This window comes from Trachinotus anak, unplaced genomic scaffold (genome assembly GCF_046630095.1).
Source record: "Trachinotus anak isolate AG129_WGS33_773 ecotype Australia unplaced genomic scaffold, CSIRO_AGI_Tana_v1 ptg000005l, whole genome shotgun sequence".
NCBI classification, from domain to species: Eukaryota; Metazoa; Chordata; class Actinopteri; order Carangiformes; family Carangidae; genus Trachinotus; species Trachinotus anak.
Genome location: NW_027273856.1, coordinates 5167940 through 5183484, shown reverse-complemented (window position 1 = coordinate 5183484; position 15545 = coordinate 5167940). Strand labels below are relative to the sequence as shown.

At 39.3% G+C, this 15545-nt stretch overlaps 3 protein-coding genes and 1 pseudogene across 3 annotated transcripts; all 4 read right to left on the bottom strand.

The window, feature by feature from the left end:
• Positions 1-15545, bottom strand: part of LOC139622216 (piggyBac transposable element-derived protein 4-like) — a 176731-nt pseudogene that overhangs the window by 103598 nt on the left and 57588 nt on the right.
• LOC139621432 (immunoglobulin alpha-2 heavy chain-like) lies at positions 934-4061 on the bottom strand. Its single transcript, XM_071477940.1, has 5 exons — positions 3224-4061; positions 2323-3024; positions 2111-2227; positions 2000-2031; positions 934-1893 (listed from the first exon to the last, which is right to left on the bottom strand). Exons 1-5 carry the CDS (start codon positions 3267-3269, stop codon positions 1768-1770), a joined length of 1023 nt encoding a protein of 340 aa, XP_071334041.1. The 5' UTR covers positions 3270-4061; the 3' UTR covers positions 934-1767.
• On the bottom strand, positions 4980-7987 carry LOC139621428 (uncharacterized). The gene is made up of 5 exons (XM_071477937.1): positions 7521-7987; positions 6670-7371; positions 6458-6574; positions 6333-6376; positions 4980-6229 (listed from the first exon to the last, which is right to left on the bottom strand). Exons 1-5 carry the CDS (start codon positions 7573-7575, stop codon positions 6104-6106), a joined length of 1044 nt encoding a protein of 347 aa, XP_071334038.1. The 5' UTR covers positions 7576-7987; the 3' UTR covers positions 4980-6103.
• On the bottom strand, positions 10526-15095 carry LOC139621452 (uncharacterized). Its single transcript, XM_071477974.1, has 5 exons — positions 13796-15095; positions 12997-13692; positions 12755-12880; positions 12624-12667; positions 10526-11571 (listed from the first exon to the last, which is right to left on the bottom strand). The coding sequence occupies exons 1-5, from the start codon at positions 13848-13850 to the stop codon at positions 11446-11448; spliced, it is 1047 nt and encodes a 348-aa protein (XP_071334075.1). The 5' UTR covers positions 13851-15095; the 3' UTR covers positions 10526-11445.

Here is a 15545-nt window from a genome sequence, read left to right as displayed (position 1 = left end):
GCCACTATTATCTCCTAGCAAGATAAGTTACTGAGTAAAGTTAAGTGTCAGGTTGTTTACTATTCCTGTGTTTCAATCTTAAGAATACCTTTCGACACTGAACACTTCGTTAATTCTTTCGAGGGCCAGATGTGACTTCTGTTATATCTGGTCAGTTTATGGATGAAGGTGTAAGTGCATGAAGCTCTCAGGATTAAGGCAAAAGGGCAAAATTTTGTATCACCTGCTTAGATAGAAGATACATCCTTAGTCAATATTTTTTCTTGCGTTGCAGATTGTGCACAAGAAGCCTATGTGTCCCTGCCCTGTGCTTCCCCAATTCATTTTGTAACAAAGTTATAGTTCTTACTCTAAGAATGATAGACATGATTGATTTTATATAGTGGATAAACACACAGGGCTGTTGTTGTTGGAGGGATTTTCTTCAAGTGGCAACCTACTGTGACATCACCCATTGGTTTGTGAACTGCCATTTTGAAGCCTTGAGTTTGTAATTTGACAGTTGCCATCTTGGTTTTTGGAACCAGAAGAAACCATATTTGAATAAGAAGGTGGAGCTGAGAAGGAGTGAGGTGTGGATCTGACCTGTTCTGTACTCTATCCTGACTGTCAGGCAGGTCACTGTGTGTGGTAGACTGTCAATCAATAGCCACGCCCTAAAGCATACCCTGCTTTGATGTCTTTTTTCTTCTAAATGGGACCATAGTTTAAAAAATGAACATCGTGTTGTATTAAAGACTTGAAACGAGCAACCAGTGGAGTCAACCCCTGATGATCATTAGATAAAATGCAGGTGTAAGGCACTTCAGCATTGGTTTCACTTTTCAGCCCCGGAGGCTACGTCCATTTTTTGATACAGTCTAGTTCTGAGTGATCGACACCTGATGTCCTAGGCTAATCTGTTGTGCCTCTGCTCTGCCTGACCCAAAGCACTGTACTCCCTCTAATCTAAACCAAGTCACTCTTTCTTTCTTTCTCTGAAACTGAAATCGGGCAGCTTAAGTATGAGCAAGTGTACATGTCAGCACACACATCTACTAATAGGAGTGGCCTGTTTCTGAAAAATTTTACTGCATGTACTGCACCATGAGGGATGGTAGGTAGGTGGTAGATAGGCAGACTCAGCAGACATCTTAATTTCTCAGTGGTTAATATTTTATTTATAGCATTCTCCATTACACATGCAGCTCAAGCTAAAAATCTACCTGCTTATACAGAGTGTTCAATTCACACCGAGACTTCAGCCAGAACCACAACAAAGCAAAAAAGAGCCCCCTCCACTTGGTTTTGCCCAGTGATGTCAGCCATAAGATCACTAATACAATGAAAAACAGGAAATGCCGGGCAGCCCCCTCCAAAACAATAGTCCTGCACAGTGAGTGTGAACAAAGAAGCAAACATTTAAGCAATGTTCAAACCTGCAACATGATAAAGGTCACTGAGACTAACCTAGAGCTGCTCGTTTACTTTGGTTTGAACTGTAACATAGTGATGCAGGTGATGTGTAAGTCTGCTAAGTAATGCAATGATAAATTATAGTAAAATGAACACTTGTGTAAAAATGGTGTAACTTGGTGTGATGTGTGAAACATGCAAAGGACATAGTCCCTTACACTTCATGTGTTGTCTTGTTTGATGAGTTTATTTATCATATTTAGGTGAAGTCATGTTTACAAAATGTTACAAAAGCCATCTTATACTTTAAAAGAGGTGCAGAACCTCAGCATGAGGTTACGTTCTGTCACACAGATATGAAATGAAACGTGCTCAGCTCCACTGGTTTACACTGAAGTACACACAGTCACTCCAGGTGTCGTCCTTCAGTCTTCTTAGCCTGTTGACCTTGTTCTCCCTTAAAGCGTTGTAATAGACATTATCTTCATTTTGGTAACCCTGGTAATGAAAAAGTGTGAATTACAATGTGATCCATGGCAAAAATTAAAGAAAACACAAAAAATTTATTCTTTAAGAAAAACAGAAGGACGGGTTTAGAAAATACCTCTGTGCTGATTTTGGAGGGATCAGAAGACTCTGAAAGACAAGGAATCCCTTCTTTTTATCATGTCACATTCAATAAATACACATTATATATACAGATGATACCAATTACCTGTACAGAGGCAGCTTCTTCTCATGCTGATCACACACACTGAGAAAGCCAGTAAAACACTCAGGACGCTGCTGAACCCGACAGCCCCACTCAGGAAATACACAACAGAGTCCTCATCTGCAAATTCAGACACCAGAGAACATTACAGAGGTTTTAGCTGTGTTCAGTGAGAATAATATACAACTAAACACTTCTGATAGAAAGTGACTTACTGTCAATGTCCACTTTAGTCCCGTTTCCAAACAGTATGTGTCCACATGAGGCAACAGCACAGTAGTAGGTTCCAGCATGAGAACGATTCAGGCTCAGCATAGGCAAGTGGAAGACACAGGTGTGTGTTTGTGTCTCAGGTTTCCTCTCACACTGATCATTCCTGTCTCCATGAGTGTAAATGAGTCCTGGATGAGATTCTTCAGAGTCTTTGAACCAGTAAACACTGTGTTCTCCATCACAGGTCCCAGTGTGTACTGTGCAGCTGAGAGTCACAGAGCCTCCTGCCTGGACGGTCTCAGATCCTGACTGATGGACTGAAGCTTGATTGTTCAATCCTGAACCCTTCACACTGACAGTCGCTCCCTCCCCAAATTCAAATGTTACTGAATAGCCGCTTGCACAGTAGTAGGTAGCTGAGTCTGAAGAACGTAAATCTGAGATCTTCAAGTGATTTTTACCATTTCCAGTGTCCAGTCTGAAGCGTGGATCATTCTTGAATTCATCATAAAAAGTGCCATTTTTATTATATTTGTAGAAGGTGGAGATGAGCCTCGGTTTCTGTCCCAGACTTTGCTTATACCAGTAATACCTTGCTACCACATCACTGTCATAGAAACATTGCAAAGTAATATTTTGACCAACATCAGTTGATATAAAACCTCTCTGTTGGCGAACAGATGAGGACAGCCAAGTCATCCGAGCTGAAGTGACAGGAGAGACAAAGCAAACACACAATTAATTTATCACAATAACAATGAGAAGCTGTCATCATGTTCAAATATCTGACCTGACTGACAAGAGTCTTAATCTTCTCTCCCTCTTCGCAGACAAGACTGTTTATTACAAGCAAAAACATTAGAGGGGGCGGTACAGTGTAAGAATATGGAGTCACAAACTCACCCATGGGAAAACACAGGAGATAGACAACAAACTGTAAAGGAGTCATCACGCTCTTGGTGCTGCGCTGAGTGAAAAGACTTGTGATACCTCTCTTCACAGACAAGGCTGCGTTTGATTGGCTGACCAGATAAGACTTTGCATGCCCTAACTACTGGAGGAAATGTGGTCACATGTTACGTGTGAAGTTTTTTTTTTTTTTTGAGAAACCTTGCACAAAGACAAATGTATAGATAACATTTGTCAACAGTGGCACTAATGCAACACCACACCTTCATTCCCTTTTCACTGATGAGCCAAACACATTGTAGTTTTTGTTAGGTTGCCTTCTTTAAATCACAATCTCAACATTTGATGTATCATAATGAGAGGATAACTAATTAAGTATTAACTGTGTAAGTCAATTAGGTCTAACCATCAACCATATCTATTGCTCATCAAACAAACTTTAAGTTTAGTTTCTTGTTGGGTTGAACATTGTTGGGCTGCTCTCATTCGCCTCAGGTATTCAGCCACCTTATTGCTGTGGCTCCACAGATGTTGGCTGGCATGGTCCCCAGAGGACGACTCTTAATGACTTTGTTGATCCCATAACCTTTCCTCTATCACCACCTGAAGGGTGATACAGCTGGTATTTCTTGAAAGGCTTCGACAACTATTCAGTGCATTGTCACGAAATCTGGTAAAATTTTAATTTCCCCTTTTCTTTCTGTTAAACACTTTGTAACTAAAAGCGCTAATAAAAGTGCTATGAATAAAGTTTATTATTATTCTTATTATTATTATTACTAATACTACTGCTAGTAGTAAAGATATTATTGTGTCCATGTTGCTGTACCCTGAAGACTTTGCTGATCCCCTGATTTTTCCATCAGTGCTGTTATCAGGTCAAAAAGTGTATTTGTCCAACACTTTGGTTGATGACCTAGTGGCTGCAAAACTGATTCCTGATCAACAGCATAGTTTGTAGGCTACTGTGTGTTTACTAGTAATTAGAAAATACGTGTATGTGGGCCACCTCGGTGGCTCACCTGTTAGAGCGTGTACCATTAAGGCTGTGTCCTAACTGCAAGGGCCCAAGGTTTGAATCCGACCCTTGGCCCTTTGCTGCATGTCATCCCCTCTCTCTCTCCCCAACTTTCAAGTCACTCTCTCACTATACCTATCTAATAAAGGCATAAAAAAACCCAAAATAATTAAACTATAAGTGAAAGTTAAAACATAGCTCTCAACATTGTACTGGTTAAACTTTTTTTTAATCATTTTATTGCATCTAATGGAGATACTTCTACCCCTATGATAGTTGGGCTTCGGTGTTATATTTTCTTCACTATAATCTGCTGTTTAGCTAGCTATCTAACTAGCAATCTACCTCCTTTCAACCAGTCCCTGTGGACATATAGTGAGGAGTTTCGTTCATGAAACATAATGTTAAACACAGCAACCAGTTCAAACTGAGCTTAGGAGTACTCCCAGTTTCTCAGTAACAAGTTTCTCTTAACAGCATTGTGAAAAGGTTAAGAAACTCATTTAGCACTGTTTAGAAGGACTCCTAAGATAATATCCTTTTTGAATATGGTCTCAGGTGTTTACTTATATAGATTTAGGTCACAGAGTTGAGGTCACAATCACTGGCTGGATGGGTCAGGGTGCAGCTCATCTCTACTCAACACATACAGTCGATGAAACCATCTCATGACATGCCTGACGGTTTTGTATGTAAAACATAGTTAATATTTCAAGGCTCACAGACAGAAGGTTTTGTTCATTCTGTATCCAAATTTATTAGTAATGCACAAAATTCAAGCAACACAGAGACATTAAACCACACATAAAGCCAGTGAAAATTTTCTTTACAGAATGTGACATTTATAACAAATGACCATGTTAGAATTTGGAAAATAATATACATATGTGTTATTATTTAGAGTTTAACACACATAGACTCATCTGATCTGCTTCATTAGGACCATGTGAGTAACAGCGCGATGGCAACATCAGCAAACAACCCAACAACTGCTGTCGAATTCTGATTCAAACACTGCAAAAGTGTGATTGATAGACATAACTACACATTTTTTTCTGACTGAGCCCTGGCCTCCACTGAGCTCTAATTTGAAACAACCAAAATTGTTCTAAGTTTGTGTCCATACAAGACTTCACTGCTCATCGTAGGAAACTGACTGACAGAAGGAAATGTATGTACATTAAGATTAAGTTTGTCTAAAAGCCAGATGTTGTTATGACATCACTGATGGGGTTTTTTTTCTTATTTTAATGACTTTTTATCTCAACAAGTAGACATTAAGGCTTCGATTGCCTTGATTGACAACTCCCTTACGCTTTAAGTTTCATGTGCCATGGGATCAAGGTTATACTGTATCCGCTCTTTATTTGTCATCCCTTGTACCATACATATGATTCTGCACCTTTCTATCTCATACTACTTTCTCTTTCTCCATTCTGATTCCTCTCTTCCTTCATCAAACAAAATCTTGCTTTGTTTCATCCTCGTCATTTCTCCACCTTTGAGAAAAAGTTTTTAGTAATTTGATTTAAGAATAACAGTGAACCAACTTTAACTATTTAAAAGGACAAGTGGTGAGTACAAGAGAGTTCTCACTCATTATTCATGTTGCCGTCATAAACCTCTGTGGTAAGTCTGCTACAGCACATATATACAGATATGGTCCATGGCACTTCATGTGTTGTCTTTGTAAAATCTTGTTTGATGAGTTGATTGGAAAGCAAATCTTCATATTCATCATATTTAGGTGAAGTCATGTTTACAAAATGTTACAAAAGCCATATTATACTTTAAAAGAGGTGCAGAACCTCAGTATGAGCTTACGTTCTGTCACACAGATATAAAATGAAACGTGCTCAGCTCCACTGATTTACACTGAAGTACACACAGTCACTCCAGGTGTCGTCCTTCAGTCTTCTTCGCCCGTAGATCTTGTTCTCCCTTAAAGATTTGTAATAGACATTATCTTCATTTTGGTAACCCTGGAAATGAAAACGTATGAATTACTATGTGGCCCATGGCAGAAATTAAAAAAACACAAAAAATGTATTGTGCTTTAAAAACAGTAAGAGGTTTTGAAAATACCTCTGTGATGTTTTTGGAGGGATCAGAAAATCTTGCAGAGGACTCTGAAAGACAAAAGGAAACCCCTCTTTTTATCATGTCATGTTCAATAAATACACATTATATATACAGATGACACCAAGTGCCTGTACAGAGGCAGCTTCTTCTCATACTGATCACACACACTGAGAAAGCCAGTAAAACACTCAAGATGCTGCTGAACCCGACAGCCCCACTCAGGAAATACACAACAGAGTCCTCATCTGCAAATTCAGACACCAGAGAACATTGCAGAGCTTTCAACTATTTTCAATGGGAATATTATACAACTAAAAACTTCTGATAGAAACTGACTTACTGTCAAAGTCCAGCTTGGTCCCTCGTCCAAACAGTATGTGTCCACATGAGGCAACAGCACAGTAGTAGGTACCGGCATGAGAAAGATTCAAGTTCTGCATTGGCAAGTTGTAGACACAGGTGTGTGTTTGTGTCTCAGGTTTCCTCTCACACTGATCATTGGTGTAAATGAGTCCTGGATGAGATTCTTCAGAGTCTTTGAACCAGTAAACACTGTGTTCTCCATCACAGGTCCCAGTGTGTACTGTACAGCTGAGAGTCATGGAGCCTCCTGGCTGGATGGTCTCAGATACTGACTGATGGACTGCAGCTTGGATGTTCAATCCTGAACCCTTTACACTGACAATAATGCTCTCCAAAAATGTAAGCAAACTGTAAACTGAATAACCCCTTACACAGTAGTAAGTGGCTGAGTCTGAAATGCGTAAATCAGAAATTGTCAAGTGATTTGCGCCATTTTTAATATCCAGTGCGAAGCGTGGATTGTCCTTTAATTCTTCATGAAAAGTGGCTTTTTTATCATAAGCATAGAAAGTAGAAATGCGTCTTGGCCTCTGTCCCAGAGTTTGTTTATACCAGTAAAACCATGCAGAAACTTTGACTTCATAAAAGCAGTGTAAAGTCAACTTGTCCCCAGCTTCAACTGATATGAAAACACTCTCCTGATGCACAGATGAGGATAATTTCAGAGCAGCTGTCTGAGCTGAAGCGAAATGAGAGACAAAGCAAATGTAGATTTAACTTAACATGGCAAAATTCAGATAATCAATAAATAAAAATCTAAGAAACATTTGTATGAGGACTGACTATACAGTAAATGATACACACTGGAGCCATAAAATCACAACTCACCTATATTCCACATGAACAAACACGTAAGACAGAAGACAAACTTTGAAGATGACATCCTGTTCAAGTTGCTGTGCTAAATGAAGGAATGCTGATAGGTCCTCCACTCTTCTCAGACAAGGCTACATTTGATTGGCTAACCTGAAGTGACTCTGTGTCCTTTATAGGAAACATCACATGCTCACAGCCACCCATAGAATACTCTCATGGTGAGTTCATACCATATATAATACAATATGATATAGTAAAGATAACCAGTGCTATATTTTGTATAAGAGACCCATTTTTACAGTACAGGCTTTTGACTTTTAAATTGATCGATCTTTAGCTAAATGCTAAATGCATACATCCGATATTGTCAAGTGGTTCTTACCATGATTAACATTTAGTCAGAACCGTTGATTGTTTTTGAATTCATCAGTAAAAGTACCACTTTTATTATGTTTATAAAAGGAAGACATGAGCCTTGGTTACTGTCCCAGAGTTGGTTTATACCAGTAAAACAATGATGCAACATCATCTTCATAGAAACATTGCAAAGTCACATTGTCTCCAACATGAGCTCGTACAAAACCACTGTCTTGGTGAACAGATGAGGACAGATCAGTCATCCAAGCTGAAGTGACAGGAGAGAAACAAATGCAAATCAAGTTTTTTGTAACATAATTCAACATATTCAGCAGTGAAATTATTCAAAGCATTGACATGAGAGGGGACAATAAAGGAATATGGAGTAACAAACTCACCCATGGGCAAACACATGAGATAGACAACAAACTGAACAACAAACTCATGCTCTCATTGCTGCGCTGAGTGAAAAAACTCTTCATACCTTTTCCTCTCTTCACAGACAAGGCTGCGTTTGATTGGCTGACCAGATATGACTTTGTACGCCCTAAATACTGGAGGAAATGTGGTCACATGTTCAGTGTGGAGTTTTTTGTGTTTTTTTTTTTTAGAGAAACTTTGCACAAAGAGAAATGTATAGACAACATTTGTCAACAATGGCAGTAGCTTTAAATCACCAAAATACAAATAAGCATAGACATTCTCACTAATGTAGCGCCAGACCTTTATGCCTATTTCACTGATGAGCCAAACTAACTGTAATTTTCTTAGAATGCTGTCTCTAAATCACAACCTCAACATTTGATGTATCACAATGAGATTATAACTAATAAAGGTTTAAATATTGTCAGTCAATTAGGTCTAACCATCAGCTTCCATGGAATTTAAACTATAGTCATTACAATATTTGCATTCCTTTTAATTCCCTGGTTCAAACACTGAGTTTGAAACAGTTACAATGACAATGTTCAAATATAAATAGCATTCTCTCTCTCAGGTGTCCTGTTTGTTGTGTGACTGACAGTTGATTTGTCTTTTTTAGGTAATTAGAGTTGACGTAAGGTAACTGCTGCAGATAAATTGTATGTTTGCAGGGTGAATTTTTTTTATTTTTATTTTTTTTCTTTGGCAGTACCATCTACAAAACGAACCGACTGGGTAAAACAGTCAAACACACTTAAAATTTAGTTTCTTGTTGGGTTGAAGATTGTTGGGCTGCTCTCATTCGCCTCAGGTATTCAGCCAACTTATTGCTGTGGCTCCACAGATGTTGGCTGGACTGCACATACAGTGTTCATGGTCCCCAGAGGATGACTCTTAATGACTTTGTTGATCCCATAACCTTTCGTCTATCACCACTAAGAGGATGCTATTGCTGGTATTTCTTGAAACATTTCGACAACAATTAAGTGCATTGTCATTAAATCTGGTCGTATTTGAATTACCCCTTTTCTTTCTATTAAGTGCTTCATAACTTTGTTAATAAAAGTGCTACAAATAAAGCTTATTATTATTGTTAGTTGTAGTACTAAAGATATTAATGTTTTAAAGTTGCTGTATCCTGATGACTTTGGTGATCCCCCGACTTTTCTATCAGTGCTGTCATCAGGTCGAAATCTGTATTTGTCCACTTTGGTTGATGACCCAGTGGCTGCAAAACTAAGTCCTAATCAACAGCATAATCTCTACTATGTGTTTAGTGCTTATTAGAAAATAACTACATGTTAAAACACTACACTAACATATTTGTAAGCATTTTTCATTGTGAGCATATTAGCTGCTGATGCTAGCAGAATGCTTGAACCTCAGATTTGCATTTAAGTACAGTTAGGTTTAGTTAGAGACCTATCTAACTAGCAATCTATCTCCTGTCAACCAGTCACTGTGGACATACACTCACTGGCCACTTTTTTTTGTTATAGCCTGCTAGTACTGGGTTGGACCCCTTTTTGCCTTTAGAACTGCTTTAATTCTTTGTTGCATAGACTCAACAAGGTGCTGGAAACATTTTGGTCCATATTAACGTGACAGCATCACACAGTTGCTACAGATATGTCGGCTGCACATCCATGATGTGAATGTCCTGTTCCACCACAGCCCAAAGGTAAGCTGTTGGATTGGGAGCTGGCGACTGTGGAGGCCCTTTGACTATAGTGAATTCAATGTCATGTTCAAGAAACCAGTATGTGATGATCTGAGCTTTGTGACATGGTGCGTTATCCTGCTGGATGCTCAGTTAATACTAAGGGGCCCAAAGTGTGCCAAGAAAATATCCTCTACACCATCACACCACCACCAGCAGCCTAAAGTGTTGATACAAGGCAGGATGGATCCATGCTTTCATGTTGTTGATGCCAAATTCTGACCCAACCATCCGAACGTCGCAGCAGAAATCAAGACTGTTCAGACCAGGCAAAGTTTTTCCAACCTTCTATTGTCCAATTTTGGTGAGTCAGTGTGAATTGTTGCTTCAGTTTCCTGTTCTTAACTGACAGGAGTGGCACCTGTTGTGGTCTTCTGCTGCTGTAGCCCATCTGCTTCAGGGTTCGGCGTGTTGTGCATCCTTTTCAGAACAGTCTCTGTAAACCCTAGAGATGGTTGTGTGGGAAAGTCCCAGTAGATCAGCAATTTCTGAAATACTCAAACCAGCCCGTCTGGAATCAACCATGCCACGTTCAAAGTCATTGAAATCATCCTTCTTCCCCATTCTGGTGCTTGGTTTGAACTTCAGCAGGTCATCTTCACTATGTCTACATGCCTAACTACACTGAGTTGCTGCCAAGTGATCGACTGATTAGATATTTGCATTAATTAGCAGTTGAACAGGTGTACCCAATAAAGTGGAGAGTGTATAATGAGGAGGTTTATTCATGAAACATGATGTTACACATAGCAAGCAGTTCAAACCCAGTTCAACTGAGCTTAGGAGTCCACCTCTCAGTAGAAAGTTGCTCTTAGCAGTGTTAAGAAACTCTTAGGAACATTTAGCGCTGTTTATCTTTTGAATATGGTCTCAGGTGTTTACTTATATAGAGTTAGGTCACAGAGTTGAGGTCACAATCACTGGCTGGATGGGTCAGGGTGCACCTCATCTCTACTCAACACATACAGTCGATGAAACCATCTCATGACATGCCTGAAGGTTTTGTATGTAAAACATAGTTAATATATCAAGGCTCACAGGCAGAAGGTTTTATTCATTCTGCATCCAAATCTATTAGTAATGCACAAAATTCAAGCAAAACAAAGACGTTAAACCACACATAAAGCCAGTGAAAATTTTCTTTACAGAATGTGACATTTATAACAAATGAACATGAACACTTTGAGATTACGTTTGTCTAAAAGCCAGATGTTGTGATGACATCCATGATGAGTTTTTTTAACTTATTTTGTGATACAAACAATTAGACATTAAGGCTTTGATTGCCTTGACTGACAATTCCCTAAAGCTTTAAGTTTCATCAGGGTTATCAAGGTTATACTCTACCTGCTCTTTATATGTCATACCTTATACCATACATATCAGAAACACTAATAACAACATGTCTTATTACACAGCAACAAATATGAAATATGTTCAGTTCTGCATCTTTATACTTGAATACACACATTCAGACTGGGTGTTGTCCCTCTGTCTTCTAGATCTGTTGACTCTGTGTTCCCTTAAAGCGGCGTAATGGATGTTATCTTCATTTCGCTGACCCTGACAATAAAACATAAATCAGAAAATCCCAATTTTTCTTAGCTTTTTGGAAAAAAGCTAAGAAATAAAGGGCCAAAACCAGGCACAATGCAAACAACGCAATGATGTCATAAATATGCTAACAAAGGTATTATGTCATCTATCGACATTTAGTGACTTTTCAAGTAGAGTTTAGCTACTTTTCTATTAAAAAGCAGCTATTAACAACAGTTCCACAACAGCTCTCAACTATGTCCTAAATTTCAGACACTGACCATACACCATTCACCAATGATCAGCAACTAAGTTTGGCCTTGGGTCAATCTTTTTCCATTTAGATGGCAGGCCAGAACATTATCAAAGGCTAATTAAAGAAATAGATTGATAAAAATGCAACTGGAATTTTCACTGTTACTGTTCACATATGTGGCGCTGTGGCCCACAGTAACATATAGAGGTGGGCAATCTGGGTTTTTGAGTAGAACTTCAGTCCATGATTTTAATCATGATCGGCATTCTGTTTCACCTGTGATTTTACTGTGAAAGTCCTGACTCGAAGTTGTGATTCATGAACATGTGTCTGTTCGTCATTACTCTTCACCAAAGGTTGTCTACGAATTGTGTCACAGCTAATCACACTTTTGGAATTTCCTATTATAACTTTTCAGAATAAAAGCTCACAATAGCTTAAAAAAACAAACAAAAAAAGCTAAATGGCTAAACAGGAAGTGATTCTGTGGGTAACTGTTACTGCCATGAGGGAGCTCTATTTTAGCAGCCTGATGTGACTCTATTATTCACTCTCAACATGGATAAAAGTATAATAAGCATCTTCAGGTGGGGGCAGATTCTCTTTTTGGATATCATAGAATTGTGGGACTGTCAGTCCAATATTATAAGATAAAAGAAAAATCACATTATCAAAATATCAAATATTGAAATAATCTGGCGGGCCAGTTTAGGCCCACGGACCACCAGTTGCCAACCACTGCCATACAGCATCCAACCATTTACTAGGATTAGACCTGGTCTTGTTAAATGTTTAAATAGTGTTGAATACTGAGAAAAATTACCTCTGTATTTATTGTAGAGGGAGCTGGAGATCTTGCATGAGACTCTGAAGAAAAATGAAAAGTGCCCTTATTATAATGCTGTGTTAAGGGAGTATACATTGCCAACTATTTTAGAATTCAAGTTACAGTACCTGCACACTTGCACCTATTGTTCTTGTTGATCACACACATAAAGACAACCAGTGAAGCACTCAGGATGGTGGTAAATGCCAAAGCTCCGATCAAGAAATACAGCAAGACAAAACAGTCCACCTCAACTAAAGAGAGGGAGATACAAGGAGATATTACAGACCTTTTAGCTGTGTTCATCTTCAGTTTTTATAAGGAGTATTAGCCTCGAAAACAACACAACCCCTGGTAGAAAGTGATTCACCCTCAGAGTCCAGCTTGGTCCCGTTTCCAAACAGTATGTGTCCACAGGAGGCAACAGCACAGTAGTAGGTCCCAGCATGAGAAAGATTCATCTGCTCGATTGGCAGGTTGTAGACACAGGTGTGTGTTTGTGTGTTGTGTTTCCTCTCACAGTGACCATTCCTTTCTGTGTGAGTATAAACGAGTCCTGGATGAGATTCTTCTGAGTTTTTGAACCAGTAAACACTGTGTTCTCCATCACAGGTCCCAGTGTGTACTGTACAGCTGAGAGTGGCAGAGCCTCCTGGCTGGATGGTCTCAGATACTGACTGATGGATGTTCAAACCTGAACCCTTCACAGTTACAACAATGCCCTCCGCAAATTCAAACTTGTATGAATAGCTACTTGCGCAGTAATAAGTAGCTGAGTCTGAACTACGCAGGTCGCTTATGTTCAAGTGATTTTTACCATTTCCAGAGTCGAGTGTGAAACGTGGATTGTTCTGGAATTCATCATGAAAAGAACCATCTATTTTGAACTTGTAGAAGGTGGAGACGAGCCTTGGTTTCTGTCCCAGACTCTGTTTATACCAATAATACCTTGCAGCAAAATCACCTTCATAGAAACACTGCAAAGTCAAGTTGTCCCCAGTTTTGGCTGACACAAAATGTCTCTCTTGGCGAATGGATGAGGAGAATTTCAGATTTGTCGTCTGTGCTGATGAGAAATGAGAGACAAAGCAAATCCACATTATGAACACATGAAAACATGGCCATGCACTTTAAAAGATTCAACCTGCAATCACAAAAACACAACTCACCCATTCTCCCCAAGAACAAACATGTCAGGTAGAAGACAAACAGTGCAGATGTCATCGTGCTCAAATTGCCGTGCTGAGTGGAAACAATCTTGAGCTTTTCTTCACTTTTACTAGACGAGACTGTGTTTGATTGGCCAACCTGAACTGACACTGCATGTCTAAATTTGGAAACATGATCACATGTTCAGTGCAACCCATAGAGTCAACTTTAGTTTGTTAAATGTAGTTGTTTAGTTAAGATGTTAATGTTAAAAACAGGAAGACTTTTAAAAAATTGTGAAAAAAATTAATTAAAAATTTTGACAATGTTAACATCTGATAATGTTTACTACATTCACCACCTTTAGTTGAGTGTGCTTACAATAGCCAATTACTACTAAACACAAAGTACAATCAAGAAGACAACAACAACAAGTGGCTGTACTTCACTGAATCAGTGAACACTGACCTGCTGGTGGTGCTAGACAAAAAGTCAGTGAGTCATCAAAGTCAGTGTGATTCTTCCTCTGGGGACTGTGTGTGTCTGTACAAAATGTCACACCAGTCCATCCAGGTATTTGAGTTTTGAGTGACCAAAGTGATGGACTGATGTCTGCATCATCGTTTCCAGTAGTCCACGTTTCTCACCGTTCAGACGAAAATGCAACCCTGGAGTTTTCAAACCAGCAGCGAGTCTAAAACTCTCCATTTTAGGGGCTTGAAAATGGCTGAGTAGTATGGACGCCAGGCCAAACATAGCAAAAGTTAGCAAAAGGCTACTGACCTGCCAAAGGAATACAGTAAATAGAGTCAGACTAGTACCAAGAAGGTACGTGAAGACTGATGTCGTATGCCTTTGTTGTCTATGAGTGTTTTGACCCTTTGCAATCACTTATCACGTATGTAACCACTATTTGTAGCTTGTTGACAATGTCCTAATATGTGTGCCCCCAGCACAGCCCACCCAGACCCACCATCCAATGCTGTAGGCTTTACCTGTTTACCATCTCTATTAAGGATGCTTTTTAGTATTAGTTTGGGATTTCAAATTATTTTTACAGCTTTTAATCTTTTTAATACCATTCTTCTACCGATCACTGGATAACTTTTCATGTTGTTTTATGAATCACACGTGCTTACTCACAGTTACAAGATGATATCCAGCCCTTGGAGTCCGAGCTCTGAAAAAAAGGATAAGCTGCTTGACAGCTTTGTCTCCATAGATGCTGTCCAGGCAAAGCATGTTTCCACCATATTTTCCCCATCACGCTGCAGCTGGTAGACTTCCTTCCATGTACACTCCTTACCGTAGCCCCAAGTCTCTCATCTGAAGTCCCAATACATCCCATTTAAAATTCTGCAACAGCTGCCTAATCACCGACCTCCCTAATTTCCTTAATGGTCTCAGATTCCATTCACGCTCACCTTGCTGCTCTCAATACACGCTGGCATTGTACCGGTCTGCCCGGGGAGCAGCTGAGAAGCATGAGCTATGCCACCCCTGCACTGGACCTAGACGCCGGTGCATAACACCTCACAGAATCTAGCTGGAACATTTAAGTTGAAATCCGATGGTCTGTTTGGCTCATTTCAGCGCTGACTGACCATTGTGATTACATGTGAGTTTTACAAAGCTACAGTAGTAGGCCACAGTCCCTTACCTGTGGTTGAGGTTCAGATGTAAAACTACACTGACAAGGCTTTTAGAGCTTCACACCACGAATAAATCTTCTTATGGATATCAAAACTTCAAATAAAATACTGGAAAACA

What these genes read in the sequence shown, in the direction of transcription:
- LOC139621428 (XM_071477937.1), bottom strand. Translation starts at nt 7,575, where the DNA reads ATGTCATCTTCAAAGTTTGTCTTCTGTCTTACGTGTTTGTTCATGTGG. An exon ending in GACCAAGCTGGACTTTGACA is followed by an intron (nt 6,575 to 6,669) that starts GTAAGTCAGTTT and finishes CTGAATTTGCAG; the next exon opens with ATGAGGACTCTGTTGTGTAT. An exon ending in CCTCCAAAAACATCACAGAG is followed by an intron (nt 6,230 to 6,332) that starts GTATTTTCAAAA and finishes TTTCATTTCCAG; the next exon opens with GGTTACCAAAATGAAGATAA.
- LOC139621432 (XM_071477940.1), bottom strand. Translation starts at nt 3,269, where the DNA reads ATGACTCCTTTACAGTTTGTTGTCTATCTCCTGTGTTTTCCCATGG. An exon ending in AAGAAGCTGCCTCTGTACAG is followed by an intron (nt 2,032 to 2,110) that starts GTAATTGGTATC and finishes CTTGTCTTTCAG; the next exon opens with AGTCTTCTGATCCCTCCAAA. An exon ending in CCTCCAAAATCAGCACAGAG is followed by an intron (nt 1,894 to 1,999) that starts GTATTTTCTAAA and finishes TTTCATTACCAG; the next exon opens with GGTTACCAAAATGAAGATAA.
- LOC139621452 (XM_071477974.1), bottom strand. Translation starts at nt 13,850, where the DNA reads ATGACATCTGCACTGTTTGTCTTCTACCTGACATGTTTGTTCTTGGGG. An exon ending in TTTGTTCTTGGGGAGAATGG is followed by an intron (nt 13,693 to 13,795) that starts GTGAGTTGTGTT and finishes ATTTCTCATCAG; the next exon opens with CACAGACGACAAATCTGAAA. An exon ending in CAATAGGTGCAAGTGTGCAG is followed by an intron (nt 12,668 to 12,754) that starts GTACTGTAACTT and finishes ATTTTTCTTCAG; the next exon opens with AGTCTCATGCAAGATCTCCA.